This window comes from Protobothrops mucrosquamatus, unplaced genomic scaffold (genome assembly GCF_001527695.2).
Source record: "Protobothrops mucrosquamatus isolate PMUCROS unplaced genomic scaffold, P.Mucros_1.0 scaffold1805, whole genome shotgun sequence".
Classification (NCBI taxonomy): Eukaryota; Metazoa; Chordata; class Lepidosauria; order Squamata; family Viperidae; genus Protobothrops; species Protobothrops mucrosquamatus.
The window spans coordinates 127834-143380 of NW_015387942.1; the positions used below are offsets into that span (position 1 = coordinate 127834).

The 15547-nt window shown below is 43.8% G+C and overlaps 1 protein-coding gene across 1 annotated transcript in view; it reads left to right on the top strand.

Annotated features, from left to right (window-relative positions):
- Positions 1-9588, top strand: part of SH3BP4 (SH3 domain binding protein 4) — a 37252-nt gene extending 27664 nt beyond the window's left edge. Inside the window, exons 3-4 of the mRNA XM_015823240.1 lie at positions 1111-1299; positions 9278-9588. Of these exons, the coding sequence (XP_015678726.1) occupies positions 1111-1299; positions 9278-9505 (417 nt within the window). The 3' untranslated portion in view covers positions 9506-9588. The remainder of the gene's footprint in view (positions 1-1110; positions 1300-9277) is intronic.
- Positions 9589-15547: the final 5959 nt, after the last annotated feature.

The following is a 15547-nucleotide window of genomic DNA, read 5'->3' on the forward strand; positions in this document are numbered from 1 at the left end:
ATCTTCTGTTGTAAGTCTGCTCCTTAAGCCGCAAACGAAGCGATCTCGCAGCCTCTCTTCCAGATCCTTGAACTCACAAGGCCTGGCCGCTTGCCTTAAGGCAGCAATAAAGTCTGCAGCAGATTCACCCGGCCTCTGGTCTCTCTGCTCGAACGCGTGCCTCCAAGCAATGATGGATAACTTTGGCTGGAAGTGTTCCTTCAACATCTTTTTTAGATCAGCATATGTTACTAACTCAAGAGGTGCAGGGGCCACCATATTTTCTGCGATGTCAAAAGCTTCTTGTCCACAGGCACACAAAAGAGTTGCTGCCTTCAGGCCGTCTTCTCTTATCTAATTTACTCTAAAGTAATTCTCCACTCGTGCTACGTAGGAATTCCATCACTCTGGGTGGGAGACATCGAAATCAGTTAAGTGGCCAATCTTCGACATCGTAAAATTTACGACCTTAACCAATCGCTTCCTCTGCAAGCTAATGTTTGGGAAAGGGTCCCTTAGCCGAGCTCATCCCCCAGCAACGCTGTACTGGCGGAATGGGACGCTGATGCAGACGCCGTCTTCCCTCATCAGGACTTCCTGGGTAAGTCCTTCTTCATTTCTTTAAGCTTGCAAAAGGATCCCACCTTCGTCGCCAGTTGTTGTGTTTTCAGTTTGCACGCAATTGACGAAGACGCATGGTGGAAACAACAGCTCTTTATTCTCCTTCTCCAACTCCAAGCAAAGAAGCAAAAGGCACGCAGGCCTTTTATAGGGTCAGGAACCCAGACAGTGCTAACCAATAGGAACGCAGCGTCTTCGCGCCTTGCGCATGCGCACAAGGCTGGTGCTGCTCTGTCTGGTCCCAGGCAGCTTTTACAATGCCCGGGACCATTTGCAACCTTTCTGGGCCTGCTGAGTTTCCTCAACAGGCCCAGGACACAACAACTTCCATTCCTAGAACTGTGTATATTTTTGCTATTTATGTAATCATAAATTTAAGAAAAGTACATTTGTGTAGGAAAGTATATAAACAAAACAGGTGTGTATGGGTGTATCTTGCCAATTACCAAATCACAGTAAATTCTCCAAAACCTCAATGACTAATCTAGTTTTTTTTTCCTCATTTCTCAGGCATTATTGAAAATGGACTGTCAAGGCTTGGTTGTCAAGCTAATTCAGGATTTTGTTCTTCTGACTACAGCTGTAGAAGTATCTCAGCGCTGGAGAGAACTTGCTGAGAAATTGGCTAAAGTTTCTAAGCAACAGATGGATGCCTATGAAGCTCCCCATCAGGATAAGAATGGTGCAGTTGATAGTGAGGTAAAAGTACATTATGTTCAGGCCATCCAGAAAGACTGAATTAACTCAGTAACTTGGAAAATGTGCTTCATACTATGTTCAACATATTTTTCCCCTCTTAAATAAAGACAGCCCACCTAAGAAAAGGAAGCAATCTGTGTTGTACAGCCACTGCAGTGAAAAAATACAGTCATTCTTCCAAGATCAGCACAGATTTTATAGTAATTGTGAGATCCTTCTGTGATCATATACATGTCATGCACACAGAATGGTTCAATTTAACATATTCATATTTAGCAGGAATAATTCATCATTAGACTATGATTACAACACATAATACTAAAAGAACAACAGTGTGACCTGAACAAGTCTGTTTGCAAGATTAGGGTTTACTTTTTACATGCTTCTTTCCTGTGGCTCCACATATAACATAAACAAAGGTCAGAAACAAACTTATAGGAGCAGGCCCATATTTAATATTTCCCAAATGCTCTTTCCAAGAGCTAAGTTTTTTGCATCCCTGCATTGGGGAGGTACTGGTCTCTATAGTTGATAGCCAGCTATTCCATAGGAGGAGATCCGTAAATGAGAAAGCGAGACTACTGCAGGTGGAACTCTCTTGTGACAAAATCCTCAAGTCTTCACTCTCTTAATCATATAGGAGGGGCAGATGTATTTCAGAGCAGAAAATCTTGAAGATAGCCAGACCACATAGGGCTTTAAAAGGCAATAACCAGCACCTTGCAGTGCACTTGGAAGCTGACCGGCCACTGATGTAACTCTTAGAGTGAAGGGTTTATGGGTGCAAATGTAGGTGTCACAATCACTACTGGATTGCTGCTTAAGTTTCTGGATAGTCTTAAATGGCAATCCCATTTAGCATAGGTAATAATAATACAATTGCACGATGACAGGAATGTGTGTGCACAACCACTGCTACTTTAGCAAATAGAATAGAATAGAGCTTGAAGGGATCTTGGAGGTCTTCTAGTCCAGCCCTCTGCTCAAGCAGGAGAACCTATATCATTTCTGACAAGTGACTGTCTAGTCTATTCTTAAAAACCTCCAGTGATGGAGCGGCCACGATTTCTGAAGGCAAGCTGTTCCACTGGTTAATTGTCCTCACTGTTAGGAAGTTTCTCCTTAATTCCAGGTTGCTTCTCTCTTTGATCAGTTTCCAACCATTGTTTCTTGTCCTGCCCTCTGGTGCTTTGGGGAATAATTTGATCCCCTCTTCTTTATGGCACCCCTCAAATACTGGAATACAAAAGATATATAAGATATAGTTGTGCAAAGGCTGTCCTGACCATAATCTCTGTTTTATGCTCAGGCAGGAGCCACAAGTCCAGGAGATCTCCCAGACTGCAAACTAGCTCAATATGGGAACTATCATCATTCAGAATTATATATCAACTATCTCTATTAAGCGTCTTATCCACAGCTACTTAGTCTTAGAATTCAGCCTAATTCTGTTCTTCCCCATTCAGACCTAACTGTAATACATTGGCTCAACATGTTGATTTCTTGAATCATAGGACTGGAATGGACCTTGGAGATCTTCCAGTCCAGGGCTTTTCAACCGGTGGCATGCGTACCACTAGTGGTACGTTGGCACCTGGCAGGTGGTACGCATATGATGGGATGAGCAGCACTGTTAAAAACAAAATGTAAAAAAAATGTAAAAGTGGATGAGGTGAAGTGGCAGCAGCACCATACAGGCTTGTGGGAAAGTCAACTGGAACTGTACGTTGCCTGGGTCCTACTGAGAGCCCAGGATCAAAGCATGCAGATCCAGCTGATTGGCGGCGGTCTTGGGGGCGGCAAGCAGCCTCACACAGTCATTGGGTGGAGATTCAGCTGGAGCTGCGCAACGCATTGCCTGGGTCCTGCTGAGAGCCCAGGATTAGCACGCGCAGCTCCAGCTGATTGGGGGTGGCAGGTAGCCTTGCACAGGCTTCAGGCAGAGATTCAGCTGGAGCTGCGAGAGGCATTGTCTGGGTCCTGCTGAAGGGGAGAGAAGAGATGATATTAAAGGAGGTGGGGGAAGAGATGATATTAAAGGGGATGGGGGAAGAGATGATATTAAAGGGGGAGGGGGAAGAGATGATATTAAAGGCGGTGGGGGAAGAGATGATATTAAAGGGGGTGGGAGAAGAGATGATATTAAAGGGGGTGGGGGAAGAGATGATATTAAAGGGGGTGAGAGAGGACTACCTGTACTTTGCCACTTTTTTCCGTTTTGGGGGGGTTTTTTGGTCAAGTTTTTGACACCTTGCTAGGCGACTGGTGGTATTTGAATATTACCATATTCTAAAAGTGGTAAAATCGGTGAAAAGGTTGAAAAGCCTTGTTCTAGTCCAACCCATTACCCCAGAAGTAGGTTGTGGTTTACTTTGTCAAATACCTTACTGAAGTCCAAGTAAACTATATACCGAGCATTTCCCTGATCCATGCTAGTTTCTAGTAATTGCTTTATTCATTTCTAGGTACTCACAAATGTACTTAATTATCTTTTCCAGGTTTTTCCCAGGTATTGATGTCAATCTAACTGGTCTGTAGTTTCCTGGATCTATTTTTTCCCCTTCTTGAAAACTGAAATTACATTTCATAAATGTGTGTACCTGCATGTCTTCTCCAGGCATGAGTCAGGATCTCCTATATTTCCTATGCAATCTAGGATAGAGATATAAAGCTGGATATTACCAGTCTATTGATGATCTCCTATTCTGCATTGACAAATGATTTCATATTGTAGCTTCATATAGATCAGGGGTGTCAAACTGCCGGCCCATAGGCCGGATGCGTCATGCCGAAACCACGTCCACCCCATTGCCGGCAATGGAAAAAAAGTTGCGATATGTCACAACACATCACATGACGTTGCGAGTTTGACACCCCTGAAACAGATATTCAGTGTAAGGAGGAAAGGATTAAATCTGCAGCATCACATAACAGCACCCAGCCCCAAAGGTGTAATCTTTGCCATTTACGTGTAATCTCCTATCACCACTTTAGTTGTGTTAGCTAGCCAAGAAGGAAAGGCATCCAGTCCAATCTTAAATGTTTGAGTTTAAATATAATTTGCAAGATATAAAGTAAGCTGGGTAAGTCTTGATTTAGTACAGTGGTGGCAAACCTATGGCATGCATGCCAGAGGGGGCATTCAGAGCCCTTTCTGCGCCATCACCCCAGCCCCACCTCCCCCCATGGCCCCCTCCTCACCAGCAGCCCCCCTGGAGGAAAGTCACCCCCGGACGTGGCCCGCACAGAGCAAGGACATGGACATACCCAATTCCAGCAAACATTCCTTATATGTTTATAATGAAGAGAAGGATGAGAGGTGACATGATAGCATCTTCTAATATTTGAGGGGTTGCCACAAAGAAGAGGAGGGGGTCAACTGTTCTCCAAAGCCCCTGAAGGCAGGACACCAGCAGTTCACCTCCTGATGACCCTCACCTAGTTTAATCTACCCATCACAAGACCCATTACAAGCCTCTCACTGATGACTCACACCTGATCCATCACAAGGCCCTCACTCGACATACCCACACCCGAAGCCCTTATAAACAGAACAACACCGACACTTACATCCCCTAAAACACCACTGAAGATGTTACCTAGCCTGGTAATGAAATGTTCCCACAAGCTCGGAGAACAAATCTCCACCCTCATCCTACACCCAGGCTGCAGATATTCACCACTATTGCATATATGTATATACCCATAGGCATGTATGCACATACATGTACACATGGTACCCACAAACATACACATTATATACAGTAGTGGGATTCAGCTGGTTCTCACCACTTCGGCAGAACCAGCAGCTAATTTTTTGTTGCCCAGGCCCAGAACGGACTTCCAGAAGCGGCATCCACACAGAGAACTGGTTGTTCACATATTTGAATCCCACCACTGATTTTATATATATATTAATCACAGTCCATCTAGAATACACAGCAGAAAACAAGAGTCCTGAGAGTTAAAGAAAGTTGATCCTATATGGTACAAAGCTATTACGGAATCTAGCTTCGGATACCACGCAAGCGCCCTCCCAGAAGAAATAATAATAATAATAATAATAATAATAATAATAATAATAATAATAATAATAATAATAATAATAATAATAATAATAAAAATGTTGGAAGGGACCTTGGAGGTCATCTAGTTCAACCCCCTGCTCAGGCAGGAAACACTATATACCATTTCAAACAAATGGCTGTCCAGTCTCTTCTTAAAAACTTCCAGTGTTGGAGCATTCACAACTTCTGGTGGCAAGCTGTTCCACTGATTAATTGTTCCAACAATCAAGAAATTTCTCCTTAGTTCCAAGTTGCTTCTCTCTTTGGTTAGTTTCTATCCGTTGCTTCTTGTCCTGCCTTCAGGTGCTTTGGAGAATAACTAACAATAGGTAAGAATAGGTAACAAAGGAAAGCAGTCATGGAGACAACATGTAGCATCCTGTGTGACAGTGATGATGTTATGTCTGACTCTTGGTGATTCCCTGGGCCAGGGGGTCTCTCCACCTCTTCCAGTCTTTCATGGCTTCTTTGAGCTTTTCTCTGCTCTGGCCGGTGTCAGTTTCGAGGTTGTCCAGCCACCGTCTTCTTTGGTGGCCTGGTTTCCTTTCACCGCTCTAACTTCCCAACCAGAAAAGCTAATACAATCCTGGGTTGTATAAACAGAGGCATAGAATCAAGATCACACAAAGTATTAACTACCGCTTTACAAAGCCCTAGTAAGACCACACCTGGAATACTGCAGCTAATTTTGATCACCATATCACAAAAAAGATGTTGAGAGTTTGGAAAAATTCAGAGAAGAGCAACTAAGATGATCCAAGGCCTGGAGACTAAAACATACGAAGAACGACTGTGGGACTAGGGTTTGGCTAGTCTAAAGAAAATAAGAAATAGGGGAGACATGATAGCAATATTCCAGTATTTGAGGGGCTGCCACAGGGCAGAGGAGGCCAGGTTGTTTACAAAGCACCAGAAGGCAGGATGAGAAACAATGGTTGGAAACTGATGCAAGAGAGAAGCAACCTGGAATTAAGAAGAAACTTCCTGACAGTGAGGACAATCAACCAGTGGAACAGAAATTGCCCCCAGAAATCGTGGGTGCTCCATCACTGGAGATTTTTAAGAAGAGACTTGACAATCACCTGAGATGGTATGAGTCCGTAGTGGCAAACCTATGGCACGCTTGCCACAGGCGGCACGCAGAGCCATCCCTGTGGGCACGCATGCCATTGCCACAGACAGAGAGACACAGGGCTGGACTCCTCCCCTCCCCCTCTCCACACATGCGGAGTCCAGGAACAGCTGCGAGAGCTGGGCGGGGTGAGGGAACCTATAAAAGGAGCAGTTTTGGCAGGAGAGTGAGTGAGCAGCCTTTGGAAGTGACCAGTGGTGGGTTTCAAATCATTTAACAACCGGTTCTCTGTCTTGCCTCCCCTCCATCTTGGATGGGCTGGCCTGCTCGGGGGTCAGCTGGGGTGGGTGCAGGAGGGTGGGGGTCATCAGGTCCCAGGTGGGAGAAGGTAATGGGGTCTGGCTAGGGGGGGGCAGGAAGGCCGGGACACCTCCGCGGAAGCAAGCCGCCCCCGTTGCCGGCCGAGCCTCTCATCCACACTGTGGTCATGTAGAATTGCATAGAAGGGGAATCAGGCAGGGAGCTGGAGGGGTGGCTGGCAGGGGAGAATCAGAGCCGCCATCTCCCTTCCGCAGTGCAGCTCCATCGGCATGGGCAAAGACAGCCCTGGGACGGCCAGAAAGGAGTCTTCACCTGGTGCAGGCCCTGTCTACACAGTGGCTCTGACGGCGGTGGCTACTGCTCCTGCTGCTGCTCCGAGCCCCTTGACCAGCCAACCACACAGGGAAACAGGAGGCGGCAGCAGTGATCCCTGCATTGCCAAGCCCAGCCAGCAGCAGATCTGGAAGCAAAGCTGTGCCGCCCATCCTCGCGCTGGTGGAGGCAGCGGCAGGGGAAGGTGAGCTGTAGCGCATGCCCACCCCTCCCCACTGCCACTCTATATCGTCCCGCATGCCTGTCCCAGAGGCGCACGCAGGACAATGTGGGGCAGCAGCGGCAAAGGGTGGGCGCATGCCAGATCCCACCTTTCCCCACCACCCCGACCAGCGCAAAGATGGACGGCACAGCTTCACTTCCAGATCTGCTGCCTAACACCATCGGCCCCCACACACAGGCCAGTGAGCACATGGGGGCCGATGGTGTCCGTCACCAGCCACAGCATGCTGGCTGTCCTGCATAATAGTAAACTGGGCAAGGAGCCCCATCGGCACGGGTAGAGAGGGTCCCAGGACAGCTGGAAGGAAGCCCGGCCCATCCACTCAATGGCTCTGATGGGGGCGGCTTCTGCTGCTGCTCCAACTGGTCAACCATGCAGGGAAGCAGGAGGGGCAGCTGTTCCGCAAGATCTGCTGCCTCGTCAGGCTGCCAGCAAGCAGCCGAGGCGGCTCCAGACCCTCGGCTGCCCCTCCACCTCCTCCTGCTTCCCTGCATGGTTGACTGATCAGAACAGCAGCAGAAGCCACCCCGTCAGAGCTGTCGAGTGGATGGGCCCAGGCTGGGCAAGGGCTTCCGGGCATCCCGGAGCTGTCTCCACCTGTGCCGATGGGGCTCCATGGCTAGTTCACCATTATGCAGGACAGCCAACATGCTGTGGCTGCTGATGGACACCATCGCTGGCCTCTGTGTGTGGGGGCCGATGGTGTCGGGCAGCAGATCTGGAAGCAAAGCTGTGCCGCCCAACCTCACACTGGTGGGGGTGGCAGTAGCAGGGGAAGGCGGGATCTTGCATGCGCCTACACTTTGCCGCTGCTGCCCCACATTGTCCCGCATGGGCCTCTGGGACTTGCATGCAGGACAATGTGGGGTGGCAGTGGGGAGGGGTGGGCGTGCGTCACAGCTCACCTTCCCCTGCCACTGCCTCCACCAGCACGAGGTTGGGCGGCACAGCTTTGCTTCCAGATCTGCTGCCGGCCAGGCTTGGCGATGCATGAATCACCACTGCTGCCTCCTGCTTCCCTGTGTGATTGGCCGATCAAGGGGCTCGGAGGAGCAGGAGGAGCAGCAGCAGCCGCTGTCAGAGCCACCGTGTAGACAGGACCCGCACCAGGTGAGGGCTCCTTTTTGGCCATCCCAGGGCCATCTCTACCCATGCCGATGGGGCTACACTCTGCCCATGCCTATGGGGCTGCCATGATGCAGGACAGCCAGCAGGCTGTGGCTACTGACGGACACCGTCGGCCCCCATGTGCTCGCTGGCCTCTGTGTGGGGGTGCTGATGGTGTGAGGCAGCAGCTGCTCCAGCCCGTCTCACCTTGCCCTCACCCTGCAGGACGAGCCTCCAGCCCACCACCCCACCCACCAGAGACCCCCTGGATCTCCCCCAACCCTGCCCGGTCCCCACAGGTGTCCCCACGAGTATCATTGAGGTGGCCACACCCACCCAGTCAGCCATGCCCAGCCGGCACCTGGCGATAAATAAATGGGTTTTGGGTTGCACTTTGGGCACTCGGTCTCCAAAAGGTTCGCCATCACTGATTTAGTATATGCACCGTAACTGAGATCTTTTCATTATTTTTATCCTTTCCCAATGCAGATATTATGAAAAACATCCCAGTACAAATAAATTTAGCTAACTTATTATAATGGTACTTAGAAATTATATTATTTCTAGAATATTTTTCTTCCAATTTTCACTGAAGGGAGCCTGAGATTAGGCTATGCCACTTAGACTTCCATATTCCACAATAAAAATAGATAAAATATTAAAAATATCTTTATATAAAATTGCTGTTAAAGAGAGCTGTGTTAGTGAATAGTGTTAAAACAAACAAGGAGTCTGGTAGCACCTTTTAATAACATTTGTTAATTGAGAATTGCTACCAGATGCTTTCTGATTTTTTACCACTATATAAGAATTAGTAATAAACAGTCCTTGTTAATTTTGGTTTCTGTCTGACAGGCAATGTGGAAACCAGCCTATGATTTCATGCTAACATGGAGTAATCAGATGGGAGACAGTTACCGTGATGTTACCCAAGAGCTGCACATTGGTCTTGATAAAATGAAGAATCCTATTACAAAACGTTGGAAACATCTGACTGGAACACTAATTTTAGTAAATTCTTTGGAAATATTACGAGCGGCTGCTTTTAGCCCACAGGAAGAATATGATGATTATGTCCTCTGATGGAGAGTTTAGTCTCATGCAGTCTTGTATTTGTTATTAGTTCAAGAAAAAGAGCTTCTGAATAGCCAAAGTTTGGAGCATGATTCCTGAGCTAAAAAATTCAATTTTCTTTTCCTCTTTGCAGAAGATTCCAAAATCTTAGCAGTACTAGACTGAAAGCTCAAATCATTTTGATAAAGACCTTGTCATTTTTACATAACATGGAAAACAGTTTCCTTCTTTTTATATTAACACTTTGAATCATTGATATAGAGAAGCACAAATATATCTCCTTGTAGGATTTGGATTTTAATGTGTTCTTGTGAGAATTGCCTTTCAGTTCTTACTCCAGCATCTCTGTGATCTTGTCAATAATGATACAGTTCTGTATGATTTCTTTTTATGTAAACCATTTTTGTAAGAAAAGATGGGCACACTTTTTTCAACTTAGCTGATGTTTCTTACACCACAATTTAGCACTGCAAGTTAGTGTTCATGTAAAAGATTTGTTTCACTCTTGTATGCTTTAGATCTAAGGGCAAAAAAGCGAAGTAAAGCAAAAACCCTAAACAATTTTTGTTAAAAATAAATAAACCTTAATGGATGCCATTTATGGATGGAAGTACTGCCTTTCTCCATTATCACAGAAGTTATCTAACAATAATGTATGCTTGTCATCTCTAATAGCAGATTAGATCTTCAGAAATTTACAATGTCAGGCTATATTTAAAATATGGAAGATTGTTTTTTCTTGTTTTGGGACTGCATCAATTGAAAATCAGAAGATATATCACCTTATTAAATTAAAAATAAACATAAAAATTAGTAGGCTAGAGAAAATTCTAAATTTGAACTGTTTTTGTTATCTAGATAGCTAGATGGGAATCTCCTTTAAAAGAAAAAAAGGTCATTTATGTGTAGTCCACATGCAATTGTTGAAGTATGTGTAAGCTAAAACATAGATTTACTAAGTATTAGGCCTAATTAAAATTGGAAGAACAATTGGCCAAACAGAAGTGTTTCATTGGACAATTCTTTGTTCATTTGCAGATTCTAGATCAGGGGTCTCAAACTGCCAGCCCGCAGGCCGGACGGGTCACGTGGAAGCCACGCCCACCCCATTGCCGGCAATGGCAAAACTGGCCCAATACGTTGCATGACGTCATGTGACATCACGAGTTTGACACGCCTGTTCTAGATCAATATATGCTATAGCATATGCAGAATTCATATGGGCAACAAAGAATCAGCTCTGTGACTTCATTTAACCACACAAAACTATATTAAAGTAAATAAATCTAGTTGTACTGCTACAGGTTTTGTGAAATCACTTCCAATATATATATTTAATTGGGGAGCTTTTTTCCTTTCCTTTTTTTTTGTGGGGAAAAAAGCCAAAACTATTTTACTGCTTGGAATATTTTGCCTTTCAACCAACTCTGATTATTTGTAACAGCTTTTTCTATTTGGAAGTTCAAAGTTTCATTAAATCAGAAAGTAGTTTGCTAGAAAATAAGTTTTCTTCAAATTTAATAGAAGAATACTTTTAAAAATACAATGTTCTGTTCATTCTGTTTAAGCTCTCTCTAATGAAAACTAATTTAAATTATTTCATAAGGAACAGAAAGATGTCTTTTCAAGCTTTCATATTATGTATTTCAATTATTTTGCAGAGTTCCTATTTTTAAACCAACAACTATCGTGTTGCAGGTTTATCACAAAAAAGCTTCATAGATTTGTTATAAACTGGTGAGCTGGATTTCAGCAATAAAATTAAATGCCATTTATCATGACATTTAACAATCTTCCTTTATAACCAGCTGAACTGTGTAAAAATGAATTACATCCAACTACTTACTGTCTTGTTATTGATCATCTGTCAATGCTGTCTTTTATATCTTTTAATCCATTATTTCAATAAGGAAAAACTCTTCCAAGCATGTGCTGAATTGGATTGTGACCTGTGAAAGTTCATGCAACGAAACATTTGTTCTAGTCAAAATTAATTCACATGAGATAGTAAATACATTTGTGATACTAATGGACAACTTTGCTTATTGTGCAGCATAAAAAAATGAGCGAGAACTAGACGTGCTATAGCAGTGGTGGCAAACCTATGGTATGGGTGCCAGAGGCGGCACTCAGAGCCCTCTCTGTGGACACGCATGCTGTCGCCCCAGTCCTAGGCCTTCAGCTGGGTTTTAGGCCTCTGCCGCCGTGTGCAAAAAAAAAAAAAGTTCAATCAGTCAATTTCAACTTCTCACGGGAAAAAAAAAGATCTTGTAAAGTTGGAATTGATTGATTGAACTTTTTAGTCCCACCCAGTCTGCCGTTACCACCACAGCCACGCCCACCCAATGGGCCACGCCCGCCTGGCACTCGACGATGCATGAGTGGGTTTTAGGTTGCAATTTGGGCACTCAGTCTCTAAAAGGTTCGCCATCACTGTGCTATAGGAACAGAATAAACATAATCACATTCAGATTCAGTAAGGGCTTTTTTTACACTGTTACTCAGACTGAAGATAAGGCAAGGAATATTTTGTATCTCTATATGCACTTAAAAGAAACATCTTATACACAGTGATGTACGATACTCTAGGCTTATAACTAGATGATAATCCAGGCTTATACATGGGTATAAATGTTCTGGTGGTATTGACAAATATCAAACTGGTGTTCCTGTACTTAAAGGAGCAGCCCTATTTTTCCTCTGGATCATCATGGCTCTGTTGATTGGCAGACATGGAATTTGCGAGAAGAATGTGTTCTCAGATCTGAGCTGCAGAAATCCATACAAATGCTATGGGGGGGCCTTGAGTTTTATGGACTTAGTTACCTTATGAGTAGTGGCATTTGTAAAAACAGAGTCAAATCAATTAATAGAATTTTAAATTAATGCATAAGTGGTTTTTATGAATGCATTTTTTCAATTTTTGTGAAATTACTTCAGCTCTTGTACAATAATGTTATAATACAGTTTCCCTAGTGAATTGCACTCTGAGACCTTTTGAATCTACAAAAGACTGATCTGTTAAGGTGATATTTTTTCTGATTTTCATTGAAGTACACTTAGCACAGAGTTGATGTATTTGTTCAATCAAATAAGTATGCACTCTACAAATATTTCACTGTATTTTTAAATATGTCAAAAATTATAGAATTAAAATATATTTTAACACAACTTTGTTTCACCTTATTTTATGGAAGCTTGAATTGTTAAAAGCAGACATAATTGTGTTGTCCCTGGCTTGGAGAAGCAGGAAAACCAATTGTTTTAACTGTCTGGCCTTTCTTGGAGACATTTTATAACTGCTAAGAGGCCTATTATACACGAATGCAGAACTCCAGTTCAGCAAGAAAGCTTCACTTTTGAGCAGAAATAGAATTTTTAAAACAGACACGTAATCATGTTCTCCCTGGCTGGGACAAGCATGAAAACCAATTGTTTTTCCTGTCTGCCCTTTGAAAAGCTAGTCCAAGGCACTTTATAACTGCTTTGGGAACAATTAAAAGCAAATGCCAAACTCCAATTGTGCAAGTAATCTTCACTTTTGAGACAGACATGGAATTTTAAAAATGGACACATAATCATGTTCTCCCTGGCTTTGAGAAGCAGGAAAACCAATTGTTTTTCAGGTCAGTTCTTTGTGGAGTTAGTCCAAGATGTTATGTTGCTAGGAGACCCATGACAGTGAATGCCGAACATCAGTTGAACAAATATGTTCACTTTAGACAGATATGAAATGTGAAAAAGGACATAATTGTGTTCTCCCTAGCTTGGGTGCAGGAAAACCAATTGTTTTATCCATCTGACCTTTCTCTGAGGAGATAGAAAGCAGAAAAAATAATATTTTTCCAGTCCCAGACTTTCTCTGAAAAATGAGTCCAATGCACAATTTCTACTTGCTAGAAGGTCCATGATAGCAAATGCCAAACCTCAATTCAGCAAATACACATCACTTTTGAGACAGACATGGAATTTAAAAAAAACAGACATGTAATCCTGTTCTCTCTAACTTGGAGAAACTGAAAAACCAATCATTTTACCTTTCTGGCCTTTCTTGAAGATTTAGGGTTCCGGTTGGGGTTGGGGTTAGGGTTAGGGTTAGTATTGGAGTTAAGATGGGATTTAGGGTAAGGGTTAGGATTTGGGTTAGGGTTAGGATTATGATTATGGTTATGGTTCCGGTTGGGGTTAGGGTTAGGGATGGGGTCGGGTTGGGGTTGGGGTTAGGGTGGGAGTTAGGCTTAGGGTTATAGTTATGATTAGGGTTAGGGTTAGGATATGGGTTAGGGTTAGGGTAAGAGTTAGTAGTTAGGGTTAGGGTTCCAGTTGGGGTTGGGGTTAGGGTTGGAGTTAAGATGGGATTTAGGGTTATGGTTAGTATTTAGGGTTAGGATTAAGGTTATGGTTATGGTTCCGGTTGGGGTTAGGGATGGGGAAGGGGATGGGGTGGGGGTTGGAGTAGGAGTAGGGGTTGGGGTTTGGATTAGTGTTAGTGTTAGAGATAAGTATACTATTTGTGTTAGTGTTAGGGTTCAGTTCCAGTTAGGTAAGGGTTAGTGTGAGGGTTAGGTTTACCATTAGGTTTGTTTGCAGTCATGGCTAAGAAAGGGAGTTGGTGTTAAATTGTTGGATGTTGTCAAATGAAGAGAATTTGACGGCTTTTCATTCTGACTTTTTTTGTGGACCGTAGTCAAATACATGGGAAAATACTATTGACAATGAAAATGAAAGTCGGGTTAGGGTTAGGGTTGGGTTTTTGATTGGGGTAAGTTTAGGGTTAGGATTGGGGTTATGTTTAAGGTTAGGGTTAGGGTTAGCCTTAGCCTCAGGGTCAGGGTCAGGATAAGGGTTAGGGTTAGGTTAAGTGTTTTGTTAGGGTTGTGGCTTGGGTTTGGATAGGGTTGGGTTCGGGTTAGGGTCAGAATCAAGGTCAGGGTTAATGTTAGGGTTACCCTTAGGTCTGTTTGCAGTAATGGCTGAGAAATGGTGTTAGTGTTTGATTGTTGGATGTTCTCAAAGGAAAGAGAGTATAACAGCTTTTCATTCTGACTTTTTGTGTGCCATAGTCAAATATATGGGAAAATACTATTGGCAATGAAAGTGAAAGTCAGGTTAGGGTTAGGGTTGGGTTAGGTTTAAGGTTAGGGTTAGGATTATAATTAGGGTGGTAGTTAAGGTTAGGGGTATGGGTAGAGTTATGGTTAGTAGTTAGTAGTAGTTTGGGTTTGTGTTAGGGTAAGGATAAGGATAAGGATGATAAGGATAAGGTTAGGGTTGGGATTAAGGTTGTGTTAGGGTTGGGGCTTGGGTTTAGTTAGGGTTGGGTTTGAGTTCGGGTTCGGGTTAGGGGCCAGATCAGGGTCAGGGTCAGGGTTAATGTTAAGGACAGGGTTACCATTAGGTCTGTTTGTATTAACGTCTGTGAAATGGGGTTAGAATTGGGATGCATTAGAGCAGTGGTTCTCAACCTTCCTAATGCCGCAACCCTTTAATGCAGTTCCTCATGTTGTGACCCCCAACCATAAAATTATTTTCGTTGCTACTTCATAACTGTAATTTTGCTACTGTTATGAATAGTAATGTAAATATCTGATATGCAGGATGTATTTTAATTGTTACAAATTGAACATAATTAAAGTATTATATGTAATTATATATTGTGAAATATTTATTTCTAATTACAAATAAATGAAATTTTGTCTGTCTCCCTCTTTCTCTCTCTTTCTCTCTCCCTCTTTCTCTCTCTCCCTCTCTCCCCCATTTCTCTCTCCCTCTTTCTTTCTCCCTCTCTCTCCCTCTCTTTCTCTCCCTCTCCCCCCTATTTCTCTCTCCCTCTCTCCCTTTCTTTCTCTCTCCCTTTCTTTCTCCCCCTCTTTCTCTCCCTCTCTCCTTCTCTCTCCCTTTCTTTCTCTCTCCCTCTATTTCTCTCTCCCTCTCTCTCTCCCTTTTTCTCTCCCTCTCTCTCTCCCTCTTTCTCTCCCTATCTCTCTCCCTCTGTTTCTCTCTCCCTCCCTCTCTCCCTTTCTTTCTCTCTCCCTCTTTCTCTCCCTCTCT